Here is a 26327-nt window from a genome sequence, read left to right as displayed (position 1 = left end):
CATACCTTCGATTCCAGTGTTAGTACAAAGAAGAAACCCAGACGGTCACATCTGCAAGTGATCGTATCCACTCTGTTCCCCGGTCCGCTCATGAGGGTGTTACATCGATTCTGATCGAAGGGGCCTGTATTGGAGAATTATTAATCATGAGAATCATTCCCCCATTTACACATTCCAGTATTGAGTGATGTCAGCATTTTAAAACAATCTTCACTTACCATTCCCACCAGAGTCCCGGGCGCTGCATGGTGGAGAATCGGACTAAAATGGAAATGATAAACCAGAACATTAGCTTCACCAACAATAACACAGTTGAAGCAGCTGTGTCGATACAAACACATTGAGACATTTCTCTCTCGCCTGTCTAACAGGGTAAGGCAGGGAAGGAGGAGCAAATGTGATGCCAACTGGGAAATTGTTGGGTTAAATTTTCCGGATCCTGGGCATGACCTCAGTGTTCCCACCAAAGCACCTTTACACAAAGCAGATTCCTAATTAGCCACCTCCCCATTCACCATCTTTAACTTTACCAGGAAGTACAGGGCCCAGTGGGAGGATCTGAAGCAGTGCCCAGGCAGCAGCCTCATTGGGAGAGGAGAACGCTGCTGGACACGGGAGAGATCGAGCAGACACCTTAAAATCGGGGCACTCACAAATGTCTCTCTCTTCAGTGGTGAGAACGATACAAAGTCCTGTGAGGAGCCTCAGGTTGGACAGTGACCCCTCTGAAAGTGTGTCTGCACTACTCCAGGACCACTGTGAGCATTGCAGCTCCCTGATGCTGTCAGTTATATCAGTTACCCATGGTCCACTGCCCTCCCAGTGAGAGAGCCCTTCCACCATGTTACTCAACTCCTGACAGAGCAGGGGCCTGTGTAACACCAGCAGCATTGCAGCACTGGAGGATCATGGTCCCTGACTGGGGCCATATTTGACCTCACTGCCTGGCCATCTCTGTGGAGGTTGCTGCTGAGTCCTGTGATCGCTCCAGTCCCTTATCATGAGAAACTCACCCCTGGACAGGGTCAAGGAATACCCACTCAAGCCACTGTCCCCATAACCACGCCCACTCAAGTTGCTGTCTCCACCCCCACCTTGAATTCCAGCCCCACTCCTGGTCCTAGCTCCCATCTGCGCCATGTCTTCACCATTCCCCCAGACCTCCCCCTCACTGCGACCTTGAATGTTTCTTCCACCACCTCCTCCTCTGGGCCTACTTTTACAACCAAGACTCCCGCCCACCCACCGAGGATCCCTTCTCCCGCCTCCAACACACCCCGTCCACCTAGACACCCCATGGTGGCCTGTTGCCCGCCCTTGATCTCTTCATTTCAAACTGCTGCCGGGACATCAACCGGCTCAACCTGTTCACCCCCCCTCACCCACTCCAACCTCCCACCCTCACAATGCACAGCCGTCCACTCCCTCCGCTCCAACCCCAACCTCACCATCAAATCAGCGGACAAAGAGGGTGCAGTAGTGGTTTGGGCACTGACCTCTACACTGCTGAAACCAGGCTCAAAGACACATCCTCCTACCACCCCCTCGACCATGACCCCACCCTCCCCATCACCAAACCATCATCTCCCAGACCATACACAACCTCACCACCTGAGGGGATCTCCCACCCACAGCTTCCAACCTCATTGTCGAGGAACCCCACACTGCCCGATTCTACCTCCTACCCAAGATCCACAAGCCTGACTATCCCGGCGGACCTATTGTCTCAGCCTGCTCCTGCCCCACTGAACCCATCTCCACCTACCTCGATACTGTCCTGTCCTCCCTGGTCTCGGAACTCCCTCCATACACTGGGGACACCACCCATGCCCTCCACCTCCTCTATGACTTCTGTTTCTCTGGCTCCCAATGCCTCATCTTCACCATGGACATCCAGACCCTCTACACCTCTATCCGCCATGACCAGGGCCTCCAAGCTCTCCATTTCTTCCTCTCCGGGCGACCCCACCAGTACCCTTCCACTGACACTCTTATTCATTTAGCTGAACTGGTCCTCACCCTCAACAATTTCTCCATCGAATCCTCCCACTTTCTCCAGACAAAACAGGTAGCCACGGGCACCCGCATGGGCCCCTGCTATGCCTATAGCTTTGCTGGCTACGTAGAACAGTCCATCTTCCGAAGATACACAGGCAGCACGAGGAAGTCAAAAAGTTCATCAACTTCACCAACACATTTCACCCCGACCGAAAATTCTGTCACACTTCCCTCCCCTTCCTAGACTTCACCATCTCCATCCACGAGGACCGACACAACACTGACATTTTTTGCAAACTCAGGAACTCCCACAGCTACCTGGATTACACTTCCTCCCACCCTACCTCCTGCAAAAATGCTATCCCGTATTCCAAATTCCTCCACCTCCTCTACATCTGCTCCCAGGAGGACCAGTTCCACCACAGAACACACCAGATGGTTTCCATCTTTAAGGACCGAAATTTCCCTCCAACGCATCTCATCCACGTCCCGAACTGCCGTCCTCAAACCCCACCCTTTCAACCGTAACAAGGACAGAACCTCCCTGGTCCTCACCTTCCACTCCACCAACCTCTGGATACATCGCGTCATTCTCCGCCATTTCCGCTACCCCACCAGCAGGGATATATTCCCCTCCCCACCCCATCCGCTTTCTGCAAAGACCGTTCTCTCCACCACTACCTGGTCAGGTCCATGCCCCCTAACAAGCCACCTTCCCGTCCTGGCACCTTCCCCTGCCACTGCAGGAATTGCAAAACCTGCGCCCACACCTCCCCCCTCACCTCTGTCCACATCCATCAAAGTTTCACATGCACTTCCACAGATGCCTGTATCCGTTGGTCCTGATGCGGTCTCCTCTCCACTGGGGAAATTGGATGCCTTCTACAGATGCTTTAGGGAACACCCCTGGGACACCCGCACCAACCAACCACCCCCACCCCAGGGCTGAACATTTCAACTCCCCCTCCCACTTTGCCGAGGACATGATGTTCTGGGCCTCCTCCATCGCCACTCCCTTTCCACCTGACGCCTGGAGGAAGAATGCCTCATCTTCCATCTCAGGACCCTTCAACCCCAAAGGCATCAATGTGGACTTCACCAGTTTCCTCATTTCCCCTCCCCCCACTTTACCCCAGTTCCAACCTTCCAGCTCAGCACTGCCCTCATGACCTCTCCCACCTGTCAATCTTCCTTCCCACCTATCTGTCCACCCTCCTCTCTGACCTATCACCTTTACCTCCACCTCTATCCACATATTGTGCTCTCAGCTACCTTTTCCCCAGCCCCATGCCCCGCCCATTTATCTCTCCACCTCCCGAGGCTCCCAGCTTCATTCCTGATGGAGGGTTCTGGCCCGAAACATTGATTCTCCTGCTCCTCGGATGCTGCCTGACCTGCCGTGCATTTCCAGCAACACACTCTCAACTCTGATCTCCAGCATCTGCAGGCCTCACTGTCTCCTCACAGAGTGACCTGTCAGGGTTTCTGGCTGTTTTACCAGGCCATTCACCTCTAAACCTGTCTCCCATGCAGCCCATGCTGAGTGCCTTTCCAGAACTTGTGGAGGTCATTTTACTGAAACAGGGATTAGTGCTAATGAAGGAAAGATGACAGCTAAAAACATAATAGTCTTGGAGAGATTTAATTGAAGACTTACCTCAATTCCCTGAGGACAGGCAGGACATGGCTGTCACTGTCAGGGAATTGAGGTGAGATTGTGTAGCTCTGTTCGAGGTGATGCTCCATGAACAGGTTTCACTCCGAGTGTCTCTCAGGCTGTAAAGGGGATGGGGTTTGGGTGTTTTGGATGGCCAATGGGACAGCACCTGTTTACACCGAGTCCCTGTCCTTCTCCTGCTGATCTGAAACTGTGGCCATGGGGGGCTGTGGGTCTATTGATGTAAATGAGGAAAATGCCCCATTGAATTTCTTTCTGCTGTTTATGGTCCCCAGAATGTGGGGTACTGGGGACATTGTGTGATCAATTACATTTCATGAAGAGGATTCTGGGTAATCCAAGATGGAGGACAGGAAATATTTCTGGCTGTAACAGGCAGCTCTTTTTTTGAGGTATTTTAGGTGCTGGAGGTGATTCCTTTGAATTCCAGGAGCAGCAATTACTGTTTTATCTGCTGCTGCATTGTTTGGAACTTTGGAGAAAAAAAGTCAAAAGAGCAGAAGTTTTAAAAGGGAGAGGTACAGACAAAGGAAGCACAAGGTGAGGTCAGTGCAGGAGAGAGAGAGAGACCCACATTGCTAACTGACCCAGCAGTGAACCTGTACAGTTACTGCCTTTGCTGTTTGAATTCATGTATTGCTAGACATCGGAGTACGTCTGGGAAAATTAACAAAACAGTGAAATTCACACCTGATCTTGGAGGAAACAGACAAGTGAATATTTTAGGTATGGCCTTACAGTAAGTCTGCAATAGTGAGGAGAGTGGTTTATTTCTTGATTATATGTTATATCGAGATATACCTCTTGATTAAACTTAAAAATAGAAACCGTAAGTATTAATTTAACCTGGAGCAGTGTTTTGTAGAGGAATAAGACAGAGCTCTTTTCTATGTCTATGGATTGAAAGAAGCAAAAATAGCCTTTAGTAGAGTGATATGCTCTTCTTGTCAGATGTGGGAGTTGACGGAGAGTTTACATGTTAGTGAGGATTATACTGGAGTAAATGCCATTGGTTGCAAATCCTCTCAGATTGAATGGATCAACTGAAGCGACAGTTAGAGGAAATGAGGAATTTACAAGAGCAAAGGGATGTGATGGATTGCAGTCATAGGAAGGGAGAAAAGCCACAGATGCAGTCAACTGGCTAAAAGGTAAAAGACAGAGGATGGTGGTGGAGGGTTGTTTTTCAGACTGGAGGCCTGTGACCAGTGGAGTGCCACAAGGATCGGTGCTGGGTCCTCTACTTTTCTTCATTTACATAAATGATTTGGATGCGAGCATAAGAGGTACAGTTAGTAAGTTTGCAGATGACAACAAAATTGGAGGTGTAGTGAACAGCGAGGAGGGTTACCTCAGATTACAACAGGATCTGGACCAGATGGGCCAATGGGCTGAGAAGTGGCAGATGGAGTTTAATTCAGATAAATGCGAGGTGCCGCATTTTGGGAAAGCAAATCTTAGCAGGACTTATACACTTAATGGTAAGATCCTAGGGAGTGTTGCTGGACAAAGAGACCTTGGAGTGCAGGTTCATTGCTCCTTGAAAGTGGAGGTAGATAGGATAGTGAAGGAGGTGTTTGGTATGCTTTCCTTTATTGGTCAGAGTATTGAGTACAGGAGTTGGGAGGTCATGTTGCGGCTGTACAGGACATTGATGAGGCCACTGTTGGAATATTGCGTGCAATTCTGGACTCCTTCCTATCGGAAAGATGTTGTGAAACTTGAAAGGGTTCAGAAAGGATTTACAAGGATGTTGCCAGGGATGGAGGATCTGAGCTACAGGGAGAGGCTGAACAGGCTGGGGCTGTTTTCCCTGGAGCGTCGGAGGCTAAGGGGTGACCTTATAGAGGTTTACAAAATTATGACGGGCATGGATAGGATAAATAGACAAAGACTTTTCCCTGGAGTAGGGCAGTCCACAACTGGAGGGCATAGGTTTAGGGTGAGAGGGGAAAGATATAAAGGAGACCTAAGGGGCACCTTTTTCACGCAGAGGGTGGTGCGTGTATGGAATGAGCTGCCAGAGGAAGTGGTGGAAGCTGGTACAATTGCAACATTTAAGAGGCACTTGAATGGGTATATGAATAGGAAGGGTTTGGAGGGATATGGGCCGGATGCTGGCAGGTGGGACTAGATTGGATTGGGATATCTGGTCGGCATGGATAGGTTGGACCGAAGGGTCTGTTTCCATGCTGTACATCTCTATGACTTTATGACTGTATGACATACATGGGTTAACTCCAGGAAAACTAAGAGAGGTAGGCAGGTAGTGCAGGAGTCTTCTGTGGCGATCCCCATTTCTAAAAAGAACGCTGTTTTGGAAAATGTCGGAGGTGATGGATCCACAGGGGAATGTCACACGAACGGCCAAGTTTACGGTATCAAGACAGGCTCGAATTTAATGTGGGGAACGTCAGGTTCCAAGTGTTCGATTGTGTTACGGGACTCTCTAGTCAGAGGCACAGTCAAACGTTTCTGCAGCTAGCAGCAAAAAATCCAAATGGTGTCTTGCCTCTCTGGTGCCAGGATTAAAGATGTCTCAGAGAGGGTGCAGTGTGTTCTCAAGGGGGAGAGGGGCAAGCAGGAGGTGATTATACACATTGGAACCAATGACATTGGAAGGGAAAAGGTTGAGACTCTGAAGGGAGATTACAGAGAGTTAGGCAGGAAGTTAAAAAGGAGGTCCTCGAGAGTAGTAATATCTGCTACCAGTGAGTGAGGGCAGGAACAGGAGGATAGAGCAGATGAATGCATGGCTGCGGAGCTGGTGTATGGGAGATGGATTCACATTTTTGGATCTTGGGAATCTCTTTTGGGGTAGAAGTGGCCTGTACAAGAAGGACGGATTGCACCTAAATTGGAAGGGGACTAATATACTGGCAGGGAGATTTGCTAGAGCTGCTCGGGAGGATTTAAACCAGTAAGGTTGGGTGGGGGGGGGGGGAGGGGGGGGGTAGGGTGTGGGGGGGTGATGGTAGGGGGAAATTGTGGGGGGTGGTGGGGTAAGGGTGTGGGTGGGTGGAAGGGGGTGTGGTGGTGGGGGACGGGTGTGGGGGGCAATGGGGGGTGGTGGTGCGGTGAGGGGGTGATAGTGAGGAAAGAGATCAATCTGAAACTGGTACAGTTGAGAACAGAAGCGAGTCAAACAGTCAGGGCAGGGAATTACAGAAACATAGCTCAGGGATGGGCAGGACTGGCAGCTTAATGTTTCAGGATACAAATGCGAGAGGAAGGATAGAAAGGGAGGCAAGAGAGGAGGGCAAGTGGCATTTTTGATAAGGGATAGCATTACAGCTGTCCTGAGGGAGGATATTCCTGGAAATACATCCAGGGAAGTTGTTTGGGTGGAACTGAGAAATAAGAAAGGGATGATCATCTTCTTGGGATTGTATTATAGACCCTCTAATAGTCAGAGGGAAATTGAGAAACAAATACATAAGGAGATCTCAGTTATCTGTAGGAATAATATAGTGGTTATGGTTGGAGATTTTAACTTTCCAAACATAGACTGGGACTGCCACAGTGTTAAGGGTTTAGATGGAGAGGAGTTTATTAAGTGTGTACAAGAAAATTTGCTGATTCAGTATGTGGAGTTACCTACCAGAAAAGGTGCAAAACATGACCTACTCTTGGGAAATAAGGCAGGGCAGGTGACTGAGGTGTCAGTGGGGGAGCACTTTGGGGCCAGTGAGCATAATTCCATTTGTTCTAAAATTATGATGGAAAAAGATATACGGGATCTAAAAATTGAAGTTCTAAATTGGAGAAAGGCCAATTTTGATGGTATTTAGCAAGGACTTTCAAAAGCTGATGGTAGGGGGAGGTGCAGATGTTCGCAGGTAAAGGGATGGCTGGAAAATGGGAAGTTGTCAGAAATGAGGTAATGAGAATCCAGAGAAAGTATATTCCTGTCAGGGTGAAAGAGAAGGCTGTAGGTACAGGGAATGCTGGATGACTAAAGAAATTGAAGGTTTGGTTAAGAAAAAGAAGGAAGCATATGTCAGGTACAGACAGGATAGATCGATTGAATCCTTAGAAGAGTATAAAGGAAGTAGGAGTAAACTGAAGAGGGAAATCAGGAGCGCAAAAAGGGAACATGAGATAGCTTTGGCAAACAGAGTTAAGGAGAATCCAAAGGGTTTTTACAAATACGTAAAGGACAAACTAGGGAGAGAATAGGGCCCCTCAAAGGTCAGCAAGGCGGCCTTTGTGTGGAGCCACAGGAAATGGGGCAGATACTATTTTGTATCAGTATTTACTGTGGAAAAGGACACGGAAGATATAGAATGTAGGGACAGAGATGGTGACATCTTGCAAAATGTCCATATTACAGAGGAGGAAGTGCTGGATGTATTGAAACATATAAAAGTGAATAAATCCCCAGGACCTGATCAGGTGTACCCGAGAACTCTGTGGGAAGCTAGGGAAGTGATAACAGGGCCTCTTACTGAGATATTTGTGCCATCAATAGCCACAGGTGAGGTGCCAGAAAACTGGAAGTTGGCTAACGTGGTGCCACTGTTTAAGAAGTATGGTAAGGACAAGCCAGGGAACTATAGATCAGTGAGCCTGACATCGGTGGTGGACAGGTTGTTGGAGGGGATCCTGAGGGACAGGATGTACATGTATTTGGAAACACAAGGACTGATTAGGGATAGTCAACAAGGCTTTATGCGAGGGAAATCATGTCTCACAAACTTGATTGAGTTTTTTGAGGAAATAACAAAGAGGATTGATGAGGGCAGAGTATAGTAGATGTGATCTATATGGATTTCAGTAAGGCATTCGACAAAGTTCCCCATGGCAGACTAGTTAGCAAGGTTAGACCTCATGGAATACAGGGACAATTAGCCATTTGGATACAGAACTGGCTCAAAGGTAGAAGACAGAGGGTGGTGGTCGTGGTTGTTTTTCAGACTGGAGGCCTGTGACCAGTAGAGTGCCACAAGGATTGGTGCTGGTCCACGACTTTTCGTCATTTATATAAATGATTCCGATGTGAGCGTAAGAGGTACAGTTCGTAAGTTTGCTGATGACACCAAAATTGGAGGTGTAGTGGACAGCGAAGAAAGTTACGTCAGATCACAACGGGTTCTTGATCAGATGGGCCAAAGGGCTGAGGAGTGGCAGATTGATAATTTAGATAAATGTGAGGTGCTACACGTTAAGAAAGCAAATCTTAGCAGGAGTTATACACTTAATGGTAATGTCCTAGGGAGTGTTGCTGAACAAACAGACCTTGGAGAGCAGTTTAGCTCCTTGAAAGTAGAGTTGCGGGGAGATAGGACAGTGAAGAAGGTGTTTGGTATGCTTTCCTTTATTGGTCAGAGTATTGAATATAGGAGTTAGGAGGTCATGTTGCAGCTGTACAGGACATTGGTTAGGCCACTTTTGGAATATTGCATGCAATTCTGGTCTTTATTCTATCAGAAAGACATTGTGAAACTTGAAAGGGTTCAGAAAAGATTTACGAGGATGTTGCCAGGGTTGGAGGATTTGTGCTATAGGGAGAGGTTGAATAGGATGGGGCTGTTTTCCCTGGAGCGTCAGAGGCTGAGGGGTGACCATATAGAGGTTTATAAAATCATGCGGGTCATGGATAGGATAAATAGACAAAGTCTCTTCACTGGGGTGGTGGAGCTCAGAACAAGAGGACATAGGTTTAGGGTAAGAGAGGAAAGATAGAGACCTAAGGGGCAACTTTTTCACGCAGACATGTATGAAAGGAGCTGCCAGAGGATGTGGTGGAGGCTGGTACAATTGCAACATTTAAGAGGCATCTGGATGGGTATATGAATAGGAAGGGTTTGGAGGGATATGGGCCGGTGCTGGCAGGTGGGACTAGATTGTGTTGGGATATCTGGTCGGCATGGATAGGTTGGACGAAAGGTCTGTTTCTGTGCTGTACATTGCTATGTTTCTATGACTGTAAGTGACCAAACCAGACTGTGGCCATTTTTAATGATTTTTTCAATAATCTCCAGAAACCTGAATAAACTAGGTCACCTGACCCGAGGGGAACAACATGTTTTACCAGGAATGTTGTGGGGGGTCCACCTGTAACAGAGAAATCCCTCTGACCATGGGATTTTGGATGGGGTCAGGGCCATATCCATGGGGTGGACAATCATTCTGTCCTGTCCCAGACCCTCCTTTCTAAACCCTCCAGAGGAATTTCAGGACACAAAGCGATGGGAAATATCTCACAAGGCACAGCGATCCTCATTTGTACAGCATCATAACATTCCACACCCTCATCATGATCACAGCTTCTGATGGACATTAAAGAGACAAGGAGATCAGCTCCGAATCCCCCAAACCTGCCCAGACAGGGCTCCATTCACATCCTGAGGACTATAGAATTTTGGGGTCATTCAGTTTAACTTGTTCATCAACACTGGAGATGGTCCAGACTGTGCTGCACAATCCAGTCAGACCTGGCTGCTCACAGGCTCAGCTCGATGATATTGTGGAGGTTTATCTCACCTGGAAAGGCAGGTCCTGAAATGTAACTGTCAGAGGGCTGGTGAGATCATCAATCATTGAATCCCCCACTTGGACTGTAACATCGGGTGAGACAGGGTTCCCCTCCTGGCCCTGTAACAACACACAGAATGGATGGTTAAACATCTACTCACTGAGGATTTACAGAACACACAGAAACATTTCAATGATCTTCATTTCTGTGGTGAGGGTGAACAGAGGAGGCTTCCTCATTGTAACAAATGTTACCTTAGGGGCTGCAATCCCAGAAGCTCCCTTTGCTGTCAGAAATGTGTGAATGATAACTCCAGACCCTCCATGAAGCTTTCTGCCCGCCCTGCCCTAGACTGTGGGGATGGGTCATTAACACATTAAAGTACATCAGTGATGTCCACCCCAGTGGAAGTTCAGAGAGACAGAGCGACCCCTTACACAGGGACAGAAACAGAAATACAGAGACACTCAGTGTTGGGGAGTGAAGGGGTGTGGGCTACAAACCCTGTTCCTGATGGTGAAGCCCAGTCACCCCCTGGTTTTGATTCTTGGGTGCTTATTGAGACTCACTAATGGTTCCTCCACTCCCACTGTTCACTTTGTTCAACATAACGATTCTCCCAAAATCCAGAGCTTTCAGTTGTGACTGATGCAGTGTGACTGGTTTGGGGGGATATATAGTGAAACACCAGACAACTGGTATCTCTGATTCCCTCAAGGACGTGGTCTCCATCTGCACCAGCTCCTGTACAACTCAGAGACAAGGGACCCTCAAGATAAGGAAGATGTTCATCGGAAATAACACAAAGAACTGTGGATGCTGAGGATCTGAAATGAAAACAGAAAGTGCTGGAGAAACTCAGCAGGTCTGGCAAAACCTGTGGAGAGAAAGTAGAGTTATTGTTTCTATATTTCTATTTGTTCAGTAACCCTTGTTCAGGACTGTTCTGAAAATGGGTCAATGGACTCAACTCTGCTTTCTCTCCGTAGATGCTGCCAGACGTGCTGAGTTTCTCCAGGAAGATGTTCCTCTAGCTCTACTCCACACTGTTACAGAACAGCTTTACCCTATGCCAGCTTTCGAAGGGCTGCAGGCTGTGAACCCGATTTTCCCTTTCCCAGGCTCGAACCCCACCAACCAGAAACAGAGCCCTGCAACTGGGGAGAAGGAACCTCAGGCTGAAAATCCCGAATCCCGACTGAAAGCACAGAAGGTGGTGATTTGGTCCATCGAATCTGTACCTGGTGTTTCAAAGAGCAATCCACTGAGGGTCCCCTCCTTTTTAGATTAGATTACATTACAGTGTGGAAACAGGCCCTTCGGCCCAACAAGTCCACACCGACCCGCCGAAGCGTAACCTACCCACACCCCTACATTTACCTCTTACCTAACACTATGGGCAATTTAGCATGGCCAATTCACCTGACCTGCACATCTTTGGACTGTGGGAGGAAACCGGAGCACCCGGAGGAAACCCACGCAGACACGGGGAGAACGTGCAAACTCCACACAGTCAGTCGCCTGAGGCGGGAATTGAACCTGGGTCTCTGGCGCTGTGAGGCAGCAGTGCTAACCACTGTGCCACTGTGCCGCCCACTTTGCTCTGTCCTTATAGAATCAGACAGCACGGACTCATCTTCTGGCAATCCTTCTCCTTCAATTATTTATTCTATTCCATTTTAAAATTTAATCCTGAATGTGCACCCACTGCACTATCAGCCATTACATTTCACAGGCGAGCTGCAGATTATATTAAACTGTTTCTCCTCATATCACCTCTGCCCCTTTTTCTAAATCTGTGCTCCCTGATGAACCATCCTTCAGCTATTGGAAACAGATTCTATTCCTTTGCTCGATCAAAACCCTTCACTGTTTTAAATACCTTTATCAAGTCTCCCCTTGGCCTTCCCTTCCACAGTCTCTGTGCTGCTCTTTTCTCAGTCCATTTGACCCTTCCCTGACTCCATGACTTTGACCTTCTGACCTCAGACCCTCCTGCTCCTGTACTCGAATCCTCTTGCTGCAAAGGCCAGTGTACCATTTACCTTCTTCCCCACCTGCTGCTCCTCCAGGCTTCCTTTCAGTGACTGGTGTACAAGGACACCCAGGTCTCATGGCACCACCCCCTCCCCCAATTTATCACCATTCAGATAATGATCGGCCTGTCTGTTTTTGCTACCAAAGTGAACAATCTCACATTTATCCACTTTATACTGTGTCTGCCATGTACTTGCTCATTTACTTAACTTGTCCAAAACATACTGCAGCTTCTCTGCATCCTCCTCACAGCTCACCCTCCCACCCAGCTTTGTATCATCTGTAAACTTGGAGATATGGCACGTAGTTCCCTCATCGGAATCATTCATGTCCATTGTGAATAGCTGGGGCCCAAACACTAATCCCTGCAGTACCCAACACTGCCTCCCACAAAGAAAAAGACCCATTTTGTCCCACCTGTTGTGGATTCGGTCAGTTTAACACTTCGGCCTCCCTAGTCCCTCTTGGGAATGTCACACAAGATGGAAACTGGCGACGAGGATAAAACAGCTTTGAGATCGACCGGATCGATAAACTGACTCATCAGGAAAGAAAAGCAGAATCGTGGACCTCACTGTAGATCTCAGAGGCATTTTGATAAAATGAAGGAAAATCATCAAAAGACACTCTCGCTGCACTGAAGCAGGTACGGTCAGGAAATAAAACAAATTCACCCGAGGGAAGAGGGGAACAGTGCAGAAGAAGCTCACCATGGGCCCCACCCTGAAAGGACACTGTGAGTAACAACTACCCTACACCGAGGGAAATGGTTACAGCTCAGGGTGTAGTGTTGGAAAAGAAACAGGCAGCCTCAGGAATACCTTATTTTAAACAGGAACAAGTGAACCAGCGTTAAACATTTAGCTCCAGGGGACCATGAGGTGAAAATACTGAGAGCTGGTACTCGCACTCAGAGAGATTTTCATATTTTGTTCAAGCTGACAAAATTGAAGCAGATATAGTCATCCTTGTGTTCTTCAGTATTATGGGATGGGGAGAGGCTTTTAACTTCCTGAGGAGTCTGGGACAGCCAGAGAAGCCGGGTTCCAAAACTTATAAAGAAATAATAGGAATCCTCCAGAACCATTTTTCACCAAAATCATTGGGGATTCTGAAAGGTTCAGATTGCATAAAGATAACCAGCAAGTTGGTGAGTCTGTCTCCCAGTTTGTAGCAACTTCAAAGCCATTAGCAGAATGTTGTGAATTTGGAGACAACGTAAATGATACAATCAGAGACAGACTGGTGTGTAGTTTAAGATTTGAAACAGTCCAGAAGTCATTACTGACAGAAAGGAACCTAGATTTAAAGAAAGCTCTGGGAATAGCAGTCTCTGTGGAACCAGCAGATAAGAAATTTAAAACTCAACAGCTCAGCTTGTTTTTTAAATATTCACTCATACGATGAGTATGTGACTGGCGAGACCAGCATTTATTGCCCATCTGTTTGCTGGGTCTGGAGTCAGATGTAGGCGAGACCAGGTAAGGATGGCAGTTTACTTCCCTAAACCAGATGGGTTTTTTTCCCAAAGGTTGACAATGACTGCATGGTCATCATTAGACTCTTAATAATAGATTTTCAATTAAATTTAAATTCCACCATCTGCTGTGACAAAATTTGAACTCAGGCCCCAGAATATTCCTGGTGTCTCTGGGTGAACAGCCCAGTGATAATACCATTGGGCCATTGCCCCTTCAAGGTGGAACATCAGAGCTTGTAAAATGGCGGCTGAGAAAGTTTGCAAAATGGTGGCTGAGAAACAATCACGAATGCAGACTCAAGACATTACTGCCTTTAGGACTCAGTCCCAAGTTTAATAATTTTAAACCATGAATATCTCCTTCCTTGTCTAATACCTTCTCCCACGTTTGCCATTGATGTGGTAAAACTGGTCAGAGAGCAGCACATCGCTGGGATATAGAAGCTGTATGCTGAACCAGCAGCAGAAAAGGACTCATTTCATGGGTGTCGTTGATTGTAACGATGTGAATGTTCCCTTGTACGGTCAGGCTGAAGATTTGCCCTTACACATTGTCAAAGGAAATTTTCTAGCTTTATTGTGAAGAGTATAGTTGGAAAAAGTCAAAATCAACTGGACGGAAGTGAATTACTTGTTAGATTCTGAGACTGATCTCCACAAAAGGTGTTCAATGGGAATCTGGGAAGCATGGAAAAGGTCTCTTGTTGAATGGGATGAGGGTCAAGCAAAATGTTACATTGCTGGATTATCCTCATCCAATCAGAGCAAAGGTCGAGGCAGAATGGGAGAGGCTGGTCAAGATGGGAGCCCTTGGACCCGTAAATGTGAGTGATTGGGCCATGCCCATTGTGCCAGTGTGAAAGAAAGATGGATTGATACCCACCTGTGATGAATTTACGATCACTATTAACCCAGAACTGTGTGCTGTGCAGTAAACATTACCTTTAATCAGTGATCTATTTGCTGGAACAAACAAAACCTAAATTGCTGGAGAAACTCAGCAGCATCTGTGGACCAAAAACAGAAATAGCCTTTCGAGTCCCGTGACCCTTTTCCAGATCTGATAGCAGGTGGGAAAGGGTGGTATTTATGCTGGGGACAGGGGTGGTGGAGGAGAGCTTGGAGTTAGTGGATGGGTGGAGACAGGGCCAAGAGAAAGAGAGAGAGAGAGAGAGAGAGAAAATGTCAGTCAACAACAGGATTGGTTACAGTAAGCCAAGAATAAGAGAAGCCAGAGAGATGACAGTGGGGACTTTAAGTCGGTGAGAGTGGGTTTGCTGTTTTCCTCTTCCTCGTGTGCTGAAAGCAACCCATTCCATGACAGGATCTGGGGTGTGTGGGACTCAGTAACAGAAAGGGAAGGAGGTGTTCATGCTGTAAAATTATTAAACTGGAGACTGAGTCCTGAAGGCTGGAAGGTCCCCAAGCAGACGATGAGATGCTGTTCCTCCAGTTTGTGTTGAGCCTCACTGTAACAGGCCTGAGACAGAAATGTTAGGATGGGAATGCAGTGGTGTGTTGAAGTGGCAGGCAACTGGAAGCTCAGGGTCACTTTTGCCGACAGCACATCGATGTTCCACAAAGCGGGAACCCAGTCTGTGTTTCATACCCCCAGTGTAGAGGAGACCACATTGTGAGCAGCGCAGACAGTAAATCAGATTGAGTGAAGTGCAGGTAAATCACTGCTTCACCTGGAAGGTGTCTCTGGGGCCTTGGATAGTGAGGAGGGAGGAAGTAAACGGGCAGGTGTTACACCTTCTGCAATGGCATTGGTCTCTTTGCTGGATTAGCTGGGGGTCAGCATTTCACTAAAATTGATCTGAGTCGAGCCTATCTCCAGATAAGTATAGACCCTGAGTCACAGAAATACTTGTCAATTCTAACACATAAAGGGATATTCCAATACAAGAGCCCTGTATTTGGAATCACATCTGCACCTGTGTTACTCCAACGTGCCATGGGTCAGATTGTCAGTGATTGGAAGGAATCAGAGTTACCGAGACAATATTTTAGACAGGGGGAGAAATGAAAGAGAACATCTCAATAATTTAGATGCTGCTTTGCAGAGACTTGAAGATTATGCCCTCAGACTGAGACAAGACAAATGTAAATATTTTAAATCTCCCATTGAATATTTAAGGCATGTTATTGATGCTCAGGGACTACACAAGTCACCTTCACAAGTAAATGTCCCATAATTGTGGCACCACTGCCTAAAATATACCAACCACTGTGGTTTTTGGGTTGGCTAAATTATAATGGAAATCGATTATCCGAACGAGATGGGCGGGCACTATTTCGTTCGGAAAATCAATTATTCGGAAAATCGATTAAATGCCTTTGTTCTGGGGCTCGGAGTTTTAAAGTCTGCTCCCGATTCAGGAGACTGCAGCAGCACATGGCGTGCAAGACCCGACACCATCACTGCCCCCGGCCCCGTGCAACCCCGCCCCCAATCCGGTCCAACCCCACCCCCCCCCCATTCCGGTCCAACCCCGCCCCCAATCCGGTCCAACCCCATCCCCCCCAATCCGGTCCAACCCCACCCCCCCCCTCCTAATCGGGTCCATCTCAGCCCCCAATCCGGTCCAACCCCACCCCCCAATCCGGTTCAACATCGCCCCCCCCCCAATCCGGTCCAACATCGCTCCCCCCCCCAATCTGGTCCAACCCACTCCCCTCCAATCTGCTTCAACTCTACCCCCACTCCGGTCCAACCCATTCCCCTCCAATCCGGTCCAACCCCGCCCTCCAATCCGGTCCAACCTCGGCCCCCCAATCCGGTCCAACCCAGCCCCCCCCTCAATCTGGTCCAATTCCACCCCCAATCCGATCCAACCCCACCCCCCCAATCCGGTCCAATGCCGTTCCCCCCCCCCCCCCGCAATCTGGTCCAATTCCACCCCCCAATCCTGTCCAACCCCACCCCTCCAATCCAGTCCAATTCCCCCCCCCCCCCCAGTCCAGTCCAACCCACTCCCCCAATCCGGTCCAACCCATTCCCCTCCAATCCGGTCCAACCCCGCCCTCCAATCCGGTCCAACCTCGGCCCCCCAATCCGGTCCAACCCAGCCCCCCCCCTCAATCTGGTCCAATTCCACCCCCAATCCGATCCAACCCCACCCCCCAATCCGGTCCAATGCCGTTCCCCCCCCCCCCCGCAATCTGGTCCAATTCCACCCCCCAATCCTGTCCAACCCCACCCCTCCAATCCAGTCCAATTCCCCCCCCCCCCCCCAGTCCAGTCCAACCCACTCCCCCAATCCGGTCCAACCCCACCACCCCCAATCCGGCTCAACCCCACCGCCCCGCCCTGTCCAACCCACACCCCCCAATCCAGTCCAGCCCCAACCCCCCAAATCCGGTCCAACTCCACTCCCCCAGTCCAGTCAAACCCTGAACCCCCCAATCCAGTCCAACCCTGCACCCAATCTGGTCCAACCCATACCCCCCAATCCGGTCCAACCCATATCCCCCAATCCGGTCCAACCCCGCCCCCACAATCTGGTCCAACCCCGCCCCCAATCTGGTCCAACCCTGCCCCCCCCCAATCCGGTTCAACAATGCCCCCCCCAATCCGGTCCAACATCGCCCCCCCCCCTCACCCCAATCTGGTCCAACCCTGCCTCCCCAATCCAGTCCAACCACACCCCACCACCCAGTCCAACCCCACCTCCCCAATCCGGTCCAACCCCACTCCCCCCCTCCGGTCCAACCCACTCCCCTTCAATCTGCTCCAACCCCGCCCCCCCTCCGGTTCAACCCTGCCCTCCAATCCGGTCCAACCTCGGCCCCCCCCAATCCGGTCCAACCCTGCCCCCAATCTGGTCCAACTCATACCCCCCAATCCAGTCCAACCCTGACCCCCCCCAATCCGGTCCAGCCCTGCCCCCAATCTGGTCCAACCCATATCCCCAATCCGGTCCAACCCTGACCCCCCCAATCCGGTCCAACCCCGGCCCCCCCAATCTGGTCCAACCCACACCCCCCCAATCCAGTCCAACCCCACCCCTTCAATCCGGTCCAACCCCGACCCCCCCAATCCAGTCCAACCCTGGCCCCCCCAAATCCAGTCCAACCCTGGCTCCCCCCAATCCGGTCCAACCCAACCCTCCCCCAATCCAGTCCAACCCTGGCTCCCCCCAATCCGGTCCAACCCAACCCTCCCCCAATCCAGTCCAACCCTGGCCCCCCCCAATCTGGTCCAACCCCGACCCCCAGCACAAGGCGTGCAAGCCCCCGCCCCAACACAGCTCATCACCGCCGCACCCCGACTCCTCTCCGGGGCACCTGGACTGTACACCAACAAGACTGCTGCTGCTGCTGCTGTCTGTGTGGGGTAAGTCTCCAAATAACGCACACGCACACGCACACACACACACAATACTACAAATTTTTGACAGGTTCCATGTTTGCCCTGTACAGGACAATGTTGGAGAGATTATTCTTGGAACCCGTGGGGGTGGGGGGTGTGTGTGTTAGGGTACACTCCTCTGTAGAACTCCAGGGAAAGTGTGGGGAGAGAGAGAGAGGGCGGGAGGTCACTCACTTGGAGATGGTGCCTGTTTCATCAATGTAAACAAAAGATGCAATCACTGCTGGAAACATGATTTTCGGATAATTTCTATTTGGATAATTGAGGTTCCCCTGCAATGGCAGGTTTGTCCAAGTCTTGCAGCCATTCTCCAGCCGTTACACAATTATTCTGCCGAAACAGGAACTGGAAATGGGAAGACCAATGTGAAAGCTTTTACACAAGCCAAGGATTCTTTATGAATTCAGGAGGCCTGACCCAGTTTGACTGAAAGCTATCACTGCAGCTAGCATGTGATGTCCCACTGAATGGAGTGGGAGCAGTCATTTCTCACGTGGTACCCAGCGGGAAAGAGAGCCAATAGATTTTACACCAAGATGATTGAACAAAGCAGAAGTGAGCTCTGCACAGATAGAGAAGCTCTTGGAATCATTTCTGGCAATATATCAATCCCTGTGTGGCCTGGAACTTACCCGACTCACAGCCCACAGCCCACTGACCACAATATTTGGGCCTCATACAGAGATACCTTCTCGAGCAGTGAGCCATATGCAGAGGTTCGTGTTGTTGCTGTCAGCTCACACTCATACAATGAAGTATCAGCAATGCAACTTACATGGGAATGTCCACGGGCTCTTTCAGTTACCTTTGTCAAATAAGTTAAATACAAATAGTCCTTATGCAGACATCTTCTACATTGAACAACAGAGAACATTCCGGAAATGGCCGGAGAAGTTAAGAACTGCACCAGAAATGATCCACTGTTATTAAAAGTGACGGATGTGGTGTTTCATGGTAAAGTCACAGGAACATCACCAGAACTGAAGCCAACGTACCTCCCAATACACTAGAGCCAGTCTCAATACCAGAAACTTGGCTGTTTGTGCTACGTTCCCCTGAGAATCCAATATTAGGACATCATCCCTTGTCTTACCCATGTCATTGGCACCAATGTGTACCACGGCCACTGGCCGTTCACCCACTCACTTCAGAATGTCCTGCAGCCACACCTAGACATCCTTCACCCGAGCAGCCGGGAGGCAACATACCATCCTGGAGTCTGGTTTACAGCCACAGGACCATCTATCTGTTCCCCTTATTACTGAATCACCTCTGACAACAACCCTGCTCATTTTCCTCCATGGGGTAGGCCTCCAAATCCTCAAATCATAGAAACTCGACAGTGTGGAAACAGGCCATTTTGCCCAACAAGTCCACACTGACCCTCCGAAGCGTAAACCAGCCAGACCATTCCCCAACCCTAAATGGTCTCCATTTACTCCTCACTAATGCACCTAACCAACACATCCCTGAACACTTTAGCATGGCCAATTCCCCAAACCTGCATATCTTTGGACTGTGGAGGAAACCAGAGCACCCGAAGGGGACCCACATAGACACAGGGCGAATGTGCAAACTCCACACAGAGAGTCGTCCGAGGCTGGAATTGAACCCGGGGCCCTGGCGCTGTGAGGCAGCAGTGCGAACCTCTGAGCCACTGTGCCACTCTGAACTGTGTGAGGGACAGACACTGGGAGTGGAGTCAGCACTGGACCCTGTGGGGGAGGGGCACGGAGCAGTGAGTACAAATGTTGGCCACTGGGATAAAGGCACAGGGCCCAGTGTTGGCTCCACTCCACGTGCCCCTCCCCCACAGAGCTCAGTGCTGACTCCCCACCACATCCTCCTCCCCCAAAGGGCCCAGTGCGAACTCCACTCCCTGTGCCCCTGTGAGTTGCTCCTGATGTCGAGATGGGCCTCACTGCACATGTCACCCAATTCTGTCACACAACTCACCATAACACTCGCTGCTCAGACCCCGATACGATGCTGCCCATTACATTTGGTCCCCACATCCACATCATTGGTTTCGATTGTGAACAGCAGTGATGCAAACACTGATCCTTGTGGGACCTCACTGGACACAGGCTGCCATCTTCAGAGTCACCCATTTATTCCAACTCTGTTTTTTGTCTGGTAACCAATTCCCAATCCCCACAGCAGGACCTTTCTCCCAGTCCCTGGTGCTCGAAGTGTGTTTCCCAACCTCCTGCTTGGGGCCTTATGAAAATCCAAATACATCCCATCCTCCTGTTCTCCATTATATACGTTACAAGTAATAGCTTCAAAAATCTCCAACAGATTTGTCAAACATGATTTCCCTTTCACACATCCGTGTGGACCCTGTCCAAACAAATGTTATTTTCGAAGTATTCAGTTATCACAAACTTGCAAATCGATTCTCGTATTTTCGCTCCTCCTGGTCTAACGCTAACAGGTTTGTAGTTTTCTGTTTTCTCTCTTTCTCCCTTCTTCATTGTTGGGGAATATATTTCTGAGTGGTTTCAGCTACTGCTTGGATAACAGTGGTGAGGATTGTGGGAATGATGGTGTCAGGGAAAGGTTACTAGACGAGTCATCCAGAGGTCTCAGTCAATGCAGGATGTGGGTTTAAATCCCAGGGCAGATGTGAAAATTAAATCCAATTACCTAACAAATACATTTGGAATCAAAAGCGCGTCCCAGTAATGGTGACCATGGAACTATCAGGTTGTCACTAATGCTGTTCAGGGAGGGAAATCTCCCATCATTCCCCAGTCTGGCTGATATGTGACTCCACATTGGCTCATGTGAAATGGCCCAGTAAGGTGAACCAAACAGCCCCTCCATTGTAATGACTGTGCACAGGAAAGGGAAATGGTGAACCAGGAAGAGCAGTCCATCACACACAATACAGGAAGTTTCCCACAATTTGGACAATGACAGATATGCCCTGACAAAGGACAGAAAGTGCTGGACAAATCCATCCCAATTAATTCCCACCCGATCAGTCTGCTCTCAATCATCTGTGAAAGTGATGGTCAAGGTGTTAATATCGCTATCAGCCGGCATTTGCAAAGGAATAGACAAACAGGCTGGAACAGACAGATTATTAATCAGTCAGGAATCAAGGGTATCAGGGAAAAGGCAGGAAAGTGGAGTTGAGGATTATCAGACCAGCCATGATCACATTGAATAGTGGAACAGACTTGATGGGCTGAATGGCTTCCCTTCGCTCCTCCATCTTATGGTCTTAGTTTAACCACAAAACATGAGTCAAATAAGAGATGAGCCATCACCAACCCAGTGCCAAGGGGCGGCTCCACACGGAAACAGATGAGAACGAGCTGCTCCTTTTTGGCTGGAGAATGGAAGAATGGTGACACCAGAAAAAGTAATGGCAAAACTTTAAGGAGCTGGAGGAAAATACCCCGTGTTTCTGAAACACTTGAAATTGCAAATGGTGGAGCATATCCCAACCCAAATTACTGAGTGCAGTGGGATGTCCAGTGGGCACCCCCCTGTGTACTAAAGTGGAACAGGCCGGATTGTTCAGTTTGTGATGAAAGGTGTGTGATGACGGAGCTTAAAGATGACCAAGGTCAGTCTTTCTGGAACCATGATTTAAATCCAGGATGTGCCTCCTGGGGAGTCAAGTTTGTTTGAACTGAGATGGGCAGAGGGGTTTTATGAGTGGAAAGAGAAAATGTGAAGCTATTAGCTGACTATACCTCTTACGCTCACATCCAAATCATTTATATAAATGATTAAAAGTAGTGGGCCCAGCACCGATCCTTACGGCACTCCACTGGTCACAGGCCTCCAGTCCGAAAAACAACCCTCCATCACCACCCCCTATCTTCTGTCTTTCAGCCAGTTCTGTATCCAAATAACAAGTTCTCCCTGTATTCCATGAGATCAAACCTTGCTAACCAGTCTCCCATGGAGAACCTTGTCGAATTCCTTACTGAAGTCCATATGGATCACATCTACTGCTCTGCCCTCATCAATCCTCTTTGTTACTTCTTCAAAAAACTCAATCAAGTTTGTGTGACATGATTTCCCATGCACAAGGCCATGTTGAGTATCCCTAATCAGTCATTGCCTTTCCAAATACATGTACATCCTGTCCCTCAGGATTCCCTCTCACCATTCCCACCACCGATGTCAGGCTCACCGGTCTATAGTTCCCTGGCTTGTCCTTACCACCCTTCTTAAACAGTGGCACCACATTAGCCAACATCTGGCACCTCACCTGTGACTATTGATGGCACAAATATCTCAGGAAGAGGCCCAGTTATCACTTCCCTAGCTTCCCACAGAGCTCTAGGGTACACCTGATCAGGTCCTGGGGATTTATCCACCTTTATGTGTTCCAAGACATCCAGCACTTCCTCCTCTGTAATATGGACTTTTTTCAAGATGTCACCATATATTTCCCAACATTCTATATCTTCCATGTCCTTTTCCACAGTAAGTACTGATGCAAAATACTCCTTTACTATCTGCTCCAGCTCCTGCGGCTCCACACAAACGCTTCCTTGGTGATCTTTGAGGGGTCCAATTCTCTCACTAGTTACCCTTTGTTTCTTAACATTTTTGTAAAAACCCTTTGGATTCTCCTTAACTCTATTTGCCAAAGCTATCTCATGTACCCTTTTTGCCCTCCTGATTTCCCTCATAAGTTTACTCCTATTGCCTTTATACTCTTCTGATAATTCACTCGATCTATCCTGTCTATACCTTACATATGCTTCCTTCTTTTTCTATACCAAACTCTCAATTTCTTTAGTCATCCACCATTCCCTATACTTACCAGCCTTTCCTTTCACCCTGACAGGAATATATTGTCTCTGGACTTTCGTTATCTCATTTCTGAAGGCTTCCCATTTTCCAGCCGTCCCTTTACCTGCGAACATCTGCACATTCCCCCCCCACCCCCCACCCCCCATCAGCTTTTGAAAGTTCTTGCCTCATACCATCAAAATTGGCCTTTCTCCAATTTAGAACTTCAACTTTTAGATCTGGTCTATACTTTTACAACACTATTTTAAATCTAGTAGAATTACGGTTGCTGGCCCCAAAGTGCCCCACCCCCCACTGACACCTTAGTCACCTGCCCTGCCTTATTTCCCAAGAGTAGGTCAAGTTTTGTACCATCCCTAGTAGGTACATCCGCACACTGCATCAGAAATTTTTCTTGTAAACACTTAACAAACTCCTCTCCATCTAAACCTTCAACATTATGGCAGTCCCACTCAATGTTTGGAAATTTAAAATCCCCTCCCATAACCACCCTATTATTCTTACAGATAACTGAGATCTCCTTACAATTTTGTTTTTCAATTTCCCTCTGACTATTAAGGGGTCGATAATACAATCCTAATAAGGTGATCATCCCTTTCTTATTTCTCACTTCCACACAAATATCTTACCTGGATGTATTTCCAGGAATATCCTCCCTCAGTACAGCTATAATGCTATCCCTTATCAAAAATGCCACTCCCCCTCCTCTCTTGCCTCCCTTTATGTCCTTCCTGTAGCATTTGTATCCTGGAACATTAAGCTGCCAGTCCTGTCCATCCCTGAGCCACGTTTCTGTAATTGCTACAATATTCCAGATCCATGTTCCCAATCTGACCTGTGTTCATCTGCCTTCCCTGTTAGGCCTCTTGCATTGAAATAAATGTAGTTTAATTAATCAGTCCTACCATGTTCCTGCCTGTCCTGACTAATTGACTCGCTTTTGTTCTCAACTGTACCAATCTCAGATTGACGTCTTTCCTCACTGGGTCCCAACCTGACCTTAAAATTTGATCACATGGGATTCAGGGTGAACTTGTCAATTGGATACAAAATTGGCTTCATGGTAGGAGATAGAGAGTGGTGGTGGAGGGTTGTATGTCAGACTGGAGGTCTGTAACCAGCAGTGTTCCACAGGGATCAGCACTGGGCCCACTGTTATTTGTCATTGATATAAATGATTTAGATGAGAATATAAGAGGCAGGGCCAGTAAATTTGCAGATGACACCAAAATTGGTGGGGTTGGAGACAGTGATGACGATTATCTGAGATTATAAATGGATCTTGATCAATTAGGCCAATGGGCTGAGGCGTGGCAGATGGAGTTTAATTTGAATAAATGTCAGGTATTGCATTTTGGTAAAACAACCAGGGGCAGGACCTACACAGTTAATGGTCGGGCCTGAGGGAATGTTATAGAACAGAGAAACCTCAGGGTTCAGGTACATAGTTCATTGAAAGTTGAGTCACAGGTAGACAGGGTGGGAAAGAAGGTGTTTGGCACCTTTATTGCTGAGACCATTGAGTAAAACAGTTGGGATGTCATGGTGTGATTGTACAGGACATTGGTGAGGCCAATTTTGGAGTACAGTTACACAATCCTTTTTCCAAAATCCTTGGGGCCAGCTGTTTATCGGAATTTGGGGGAATTTTTCGGATTTGGAACAAATGACATTTTCACAGGGAAATGAGAAAAGTATTACCTAACAGCAGATGCAGTGTGAATAGTACAAGCACTGAGACACAATTGATGCCTGTCAGTGCTGGGCCACACCACCATGTCACATCTGAGTGACGCAAATCGAGTGGGTCACCTGTACACACGCCAAAATGGCGCTCCACACTCCAGAAAAACAATTTCGGATTTTGGAGCTTTTGGAGTTTTGAATTTTGGATAAAGGATTGTGTACCTGTACTGTGTACAGTTCTGGTTGCCATGGTACAGGAAGGATATGGTTGAATTGGAGAGGATGTAGAAAAGGTTCACAAAGATGGTGTAAGGAATGGAGGGTTTGAGTTATAAGGAGTGGCTGGATAAGCTACAAGACTTTTTCACTGCAGCGTAGGAGGTTAAAGAGTGACCTTCGAACACAGAACACAGAACAGTCCAGCACAGGACAGGCCCTTCAGCCCACGATGTTGTGCTGAGCATTTAATTTAATCTAAGATCAATCTAATCTACACATCCCTCAGGTTACTGCCATCCATGTGCTTGTCCAGCAGTCGCTTAAACATCCCTAATGTCTCTGACTCGACTCCCACCACTGGCAGTGCATTCCACGTACCCACCACTCTCTGAGTAAAGAACCTCCCTCTGACATCACCCCAATACCTACCCCCAATCACCTTAAAATTATGATCCCTTGTGACAGCCATTACTGCCCTGGGGAAACGTCTCAGGCTATCTACTCTATCTATGTCTCCCATTCCCTTGTACACCTCTATCAAGTCACCTCTCTCTCTTCCTCTCTCCAGTGTGAAAAGCCCAAGCTCACTCAACCTCTCTTCATAAGACAAGTCCTCCAATCCAGGCAGCATCCTGGTAAATCTCCTCTGCACCCTCTCTAAAGCATCTACATCCTTCCCCTAATGAGGCGATCAGAATTAGACACATTATTCCAAGTGTGGTCTAACCAGGGTCCTATAGAGCTGCAGCAAAACCTCCTGGCTCTTAAACTCAATCCCCCTGTTAATGAAAACCAAAACACCATCCACCTTCTTAACACCCCAATCAAATTGGCAGCAACTTTGAGGGACGTATGTCCATGGGCCCCAACATCCCACTGTTCCTCCACTCTGCCCACAATCCTGGCTTTAAGCCAAAAGCCAATATCACCCGCACTGTCTGTGTCTTCATTGCATCCGGTGATCTCCCCTCCACTGCCTCCAAACTCATAGTCCCCCAGCCCCACACTGCCCAGTTCGACCTGCTCTCCAAGGCCCACAAGCCCAACTACCCCGACCGACCCATCATCTCGGCATGCTCCTGCCCCAATGAACTCATCTCGTCTTACCTCGACTCCATCCTCTGCCCCTCAGTTCAGGCACTTCCCACCTCCATCCGCGACACCAACCACGCTCTCCATCTCTTCAGCAACTTCCAGTTCCCTGGCCCCCAGTGCTATCTCTTCACTATCGATGTGCAGTCCTTATACATGTTAATATCTCACAAGGATGGCCTCCAGGCCCTTTGCTTCTTCCTCTCCAACAGACCTACCCCGTCCCCCTCCACCAATGCCCTCCTCTGTCTCGCCAAACTGGTCCTCATCCTCAATAACTTTTCCTTTAACTCCTCCCATTTCCTCCAAATCCAGGGGGTGGCCATGGGTACCCACATGGGCCCCAGCTATGCCTGCTCTTTGTTGGCTATATCAAACAGTCCCTCTTCAGTACCTACACAGGCAATGTACCCCAACTCTTCTGCCGTTATATCAATGACTGCATCGGTGCAGCTTCCTGCACCCAGACTGAACTGGAGCAGTTCATCGACTTCGCCCA

At 48.5% G+C, this 26327-nt stretch overlaps 1 protein-coding gene across 1 annotated transcript in view; it reads right to left on the bottom strand.

Moving 5' to 3' along the window:
- LOC148147384 (uncharacterized) overlaps nucleotides 1–26327 on the bottom strand; it is a 184590-nt gene that overhangs the window by 124342 nt on the left and 33921 nt on the right. Inside the window, exons 6-8 of the mRNA XM_087995607.1 lie at nucleotides 10163–10273; nucleotides 219–261; nucleotides 6–124 (exon numbers count right to left, since the gene is read on the bottom strand). Coding sequence (XP_087851733.1) covers nucleotides 6–124; nucleotides 219–261; nucleotides 10163–10273 — 273 coding nt within the window. The remainder of the gene's footprint in view (nucleotides 1–5; nucleotides 125–218; nucleotides 262–10162; nucleotides 10274–26327) is intronic.

The sequence above is a fragment of the Chiloscyllium plagiosum genome, unplaced genomic scaffold, assembly GCF_037043375.1.
Source record: "Chiloscyllium plagiosum isolate Xiang-an unplaced genomic scaffold, Cpla_swu_hap1 HiC_scaffold_17, whole genome shotgun sequence".
In the NCBI taxonomy this organism is placed as follows: domain Eukaryota; kingdom Metazoa; phylum Chordata; class Chondrichthyes; order Orectolobiformes; family Hemiscylliidae; genus Chiloscyllium; species Chiloscyllium plagiosum.
Note: the sequence above shows the minus strand (reverse complement) of the source record. Positions and strands in the feature narration are given on the sequence as shown.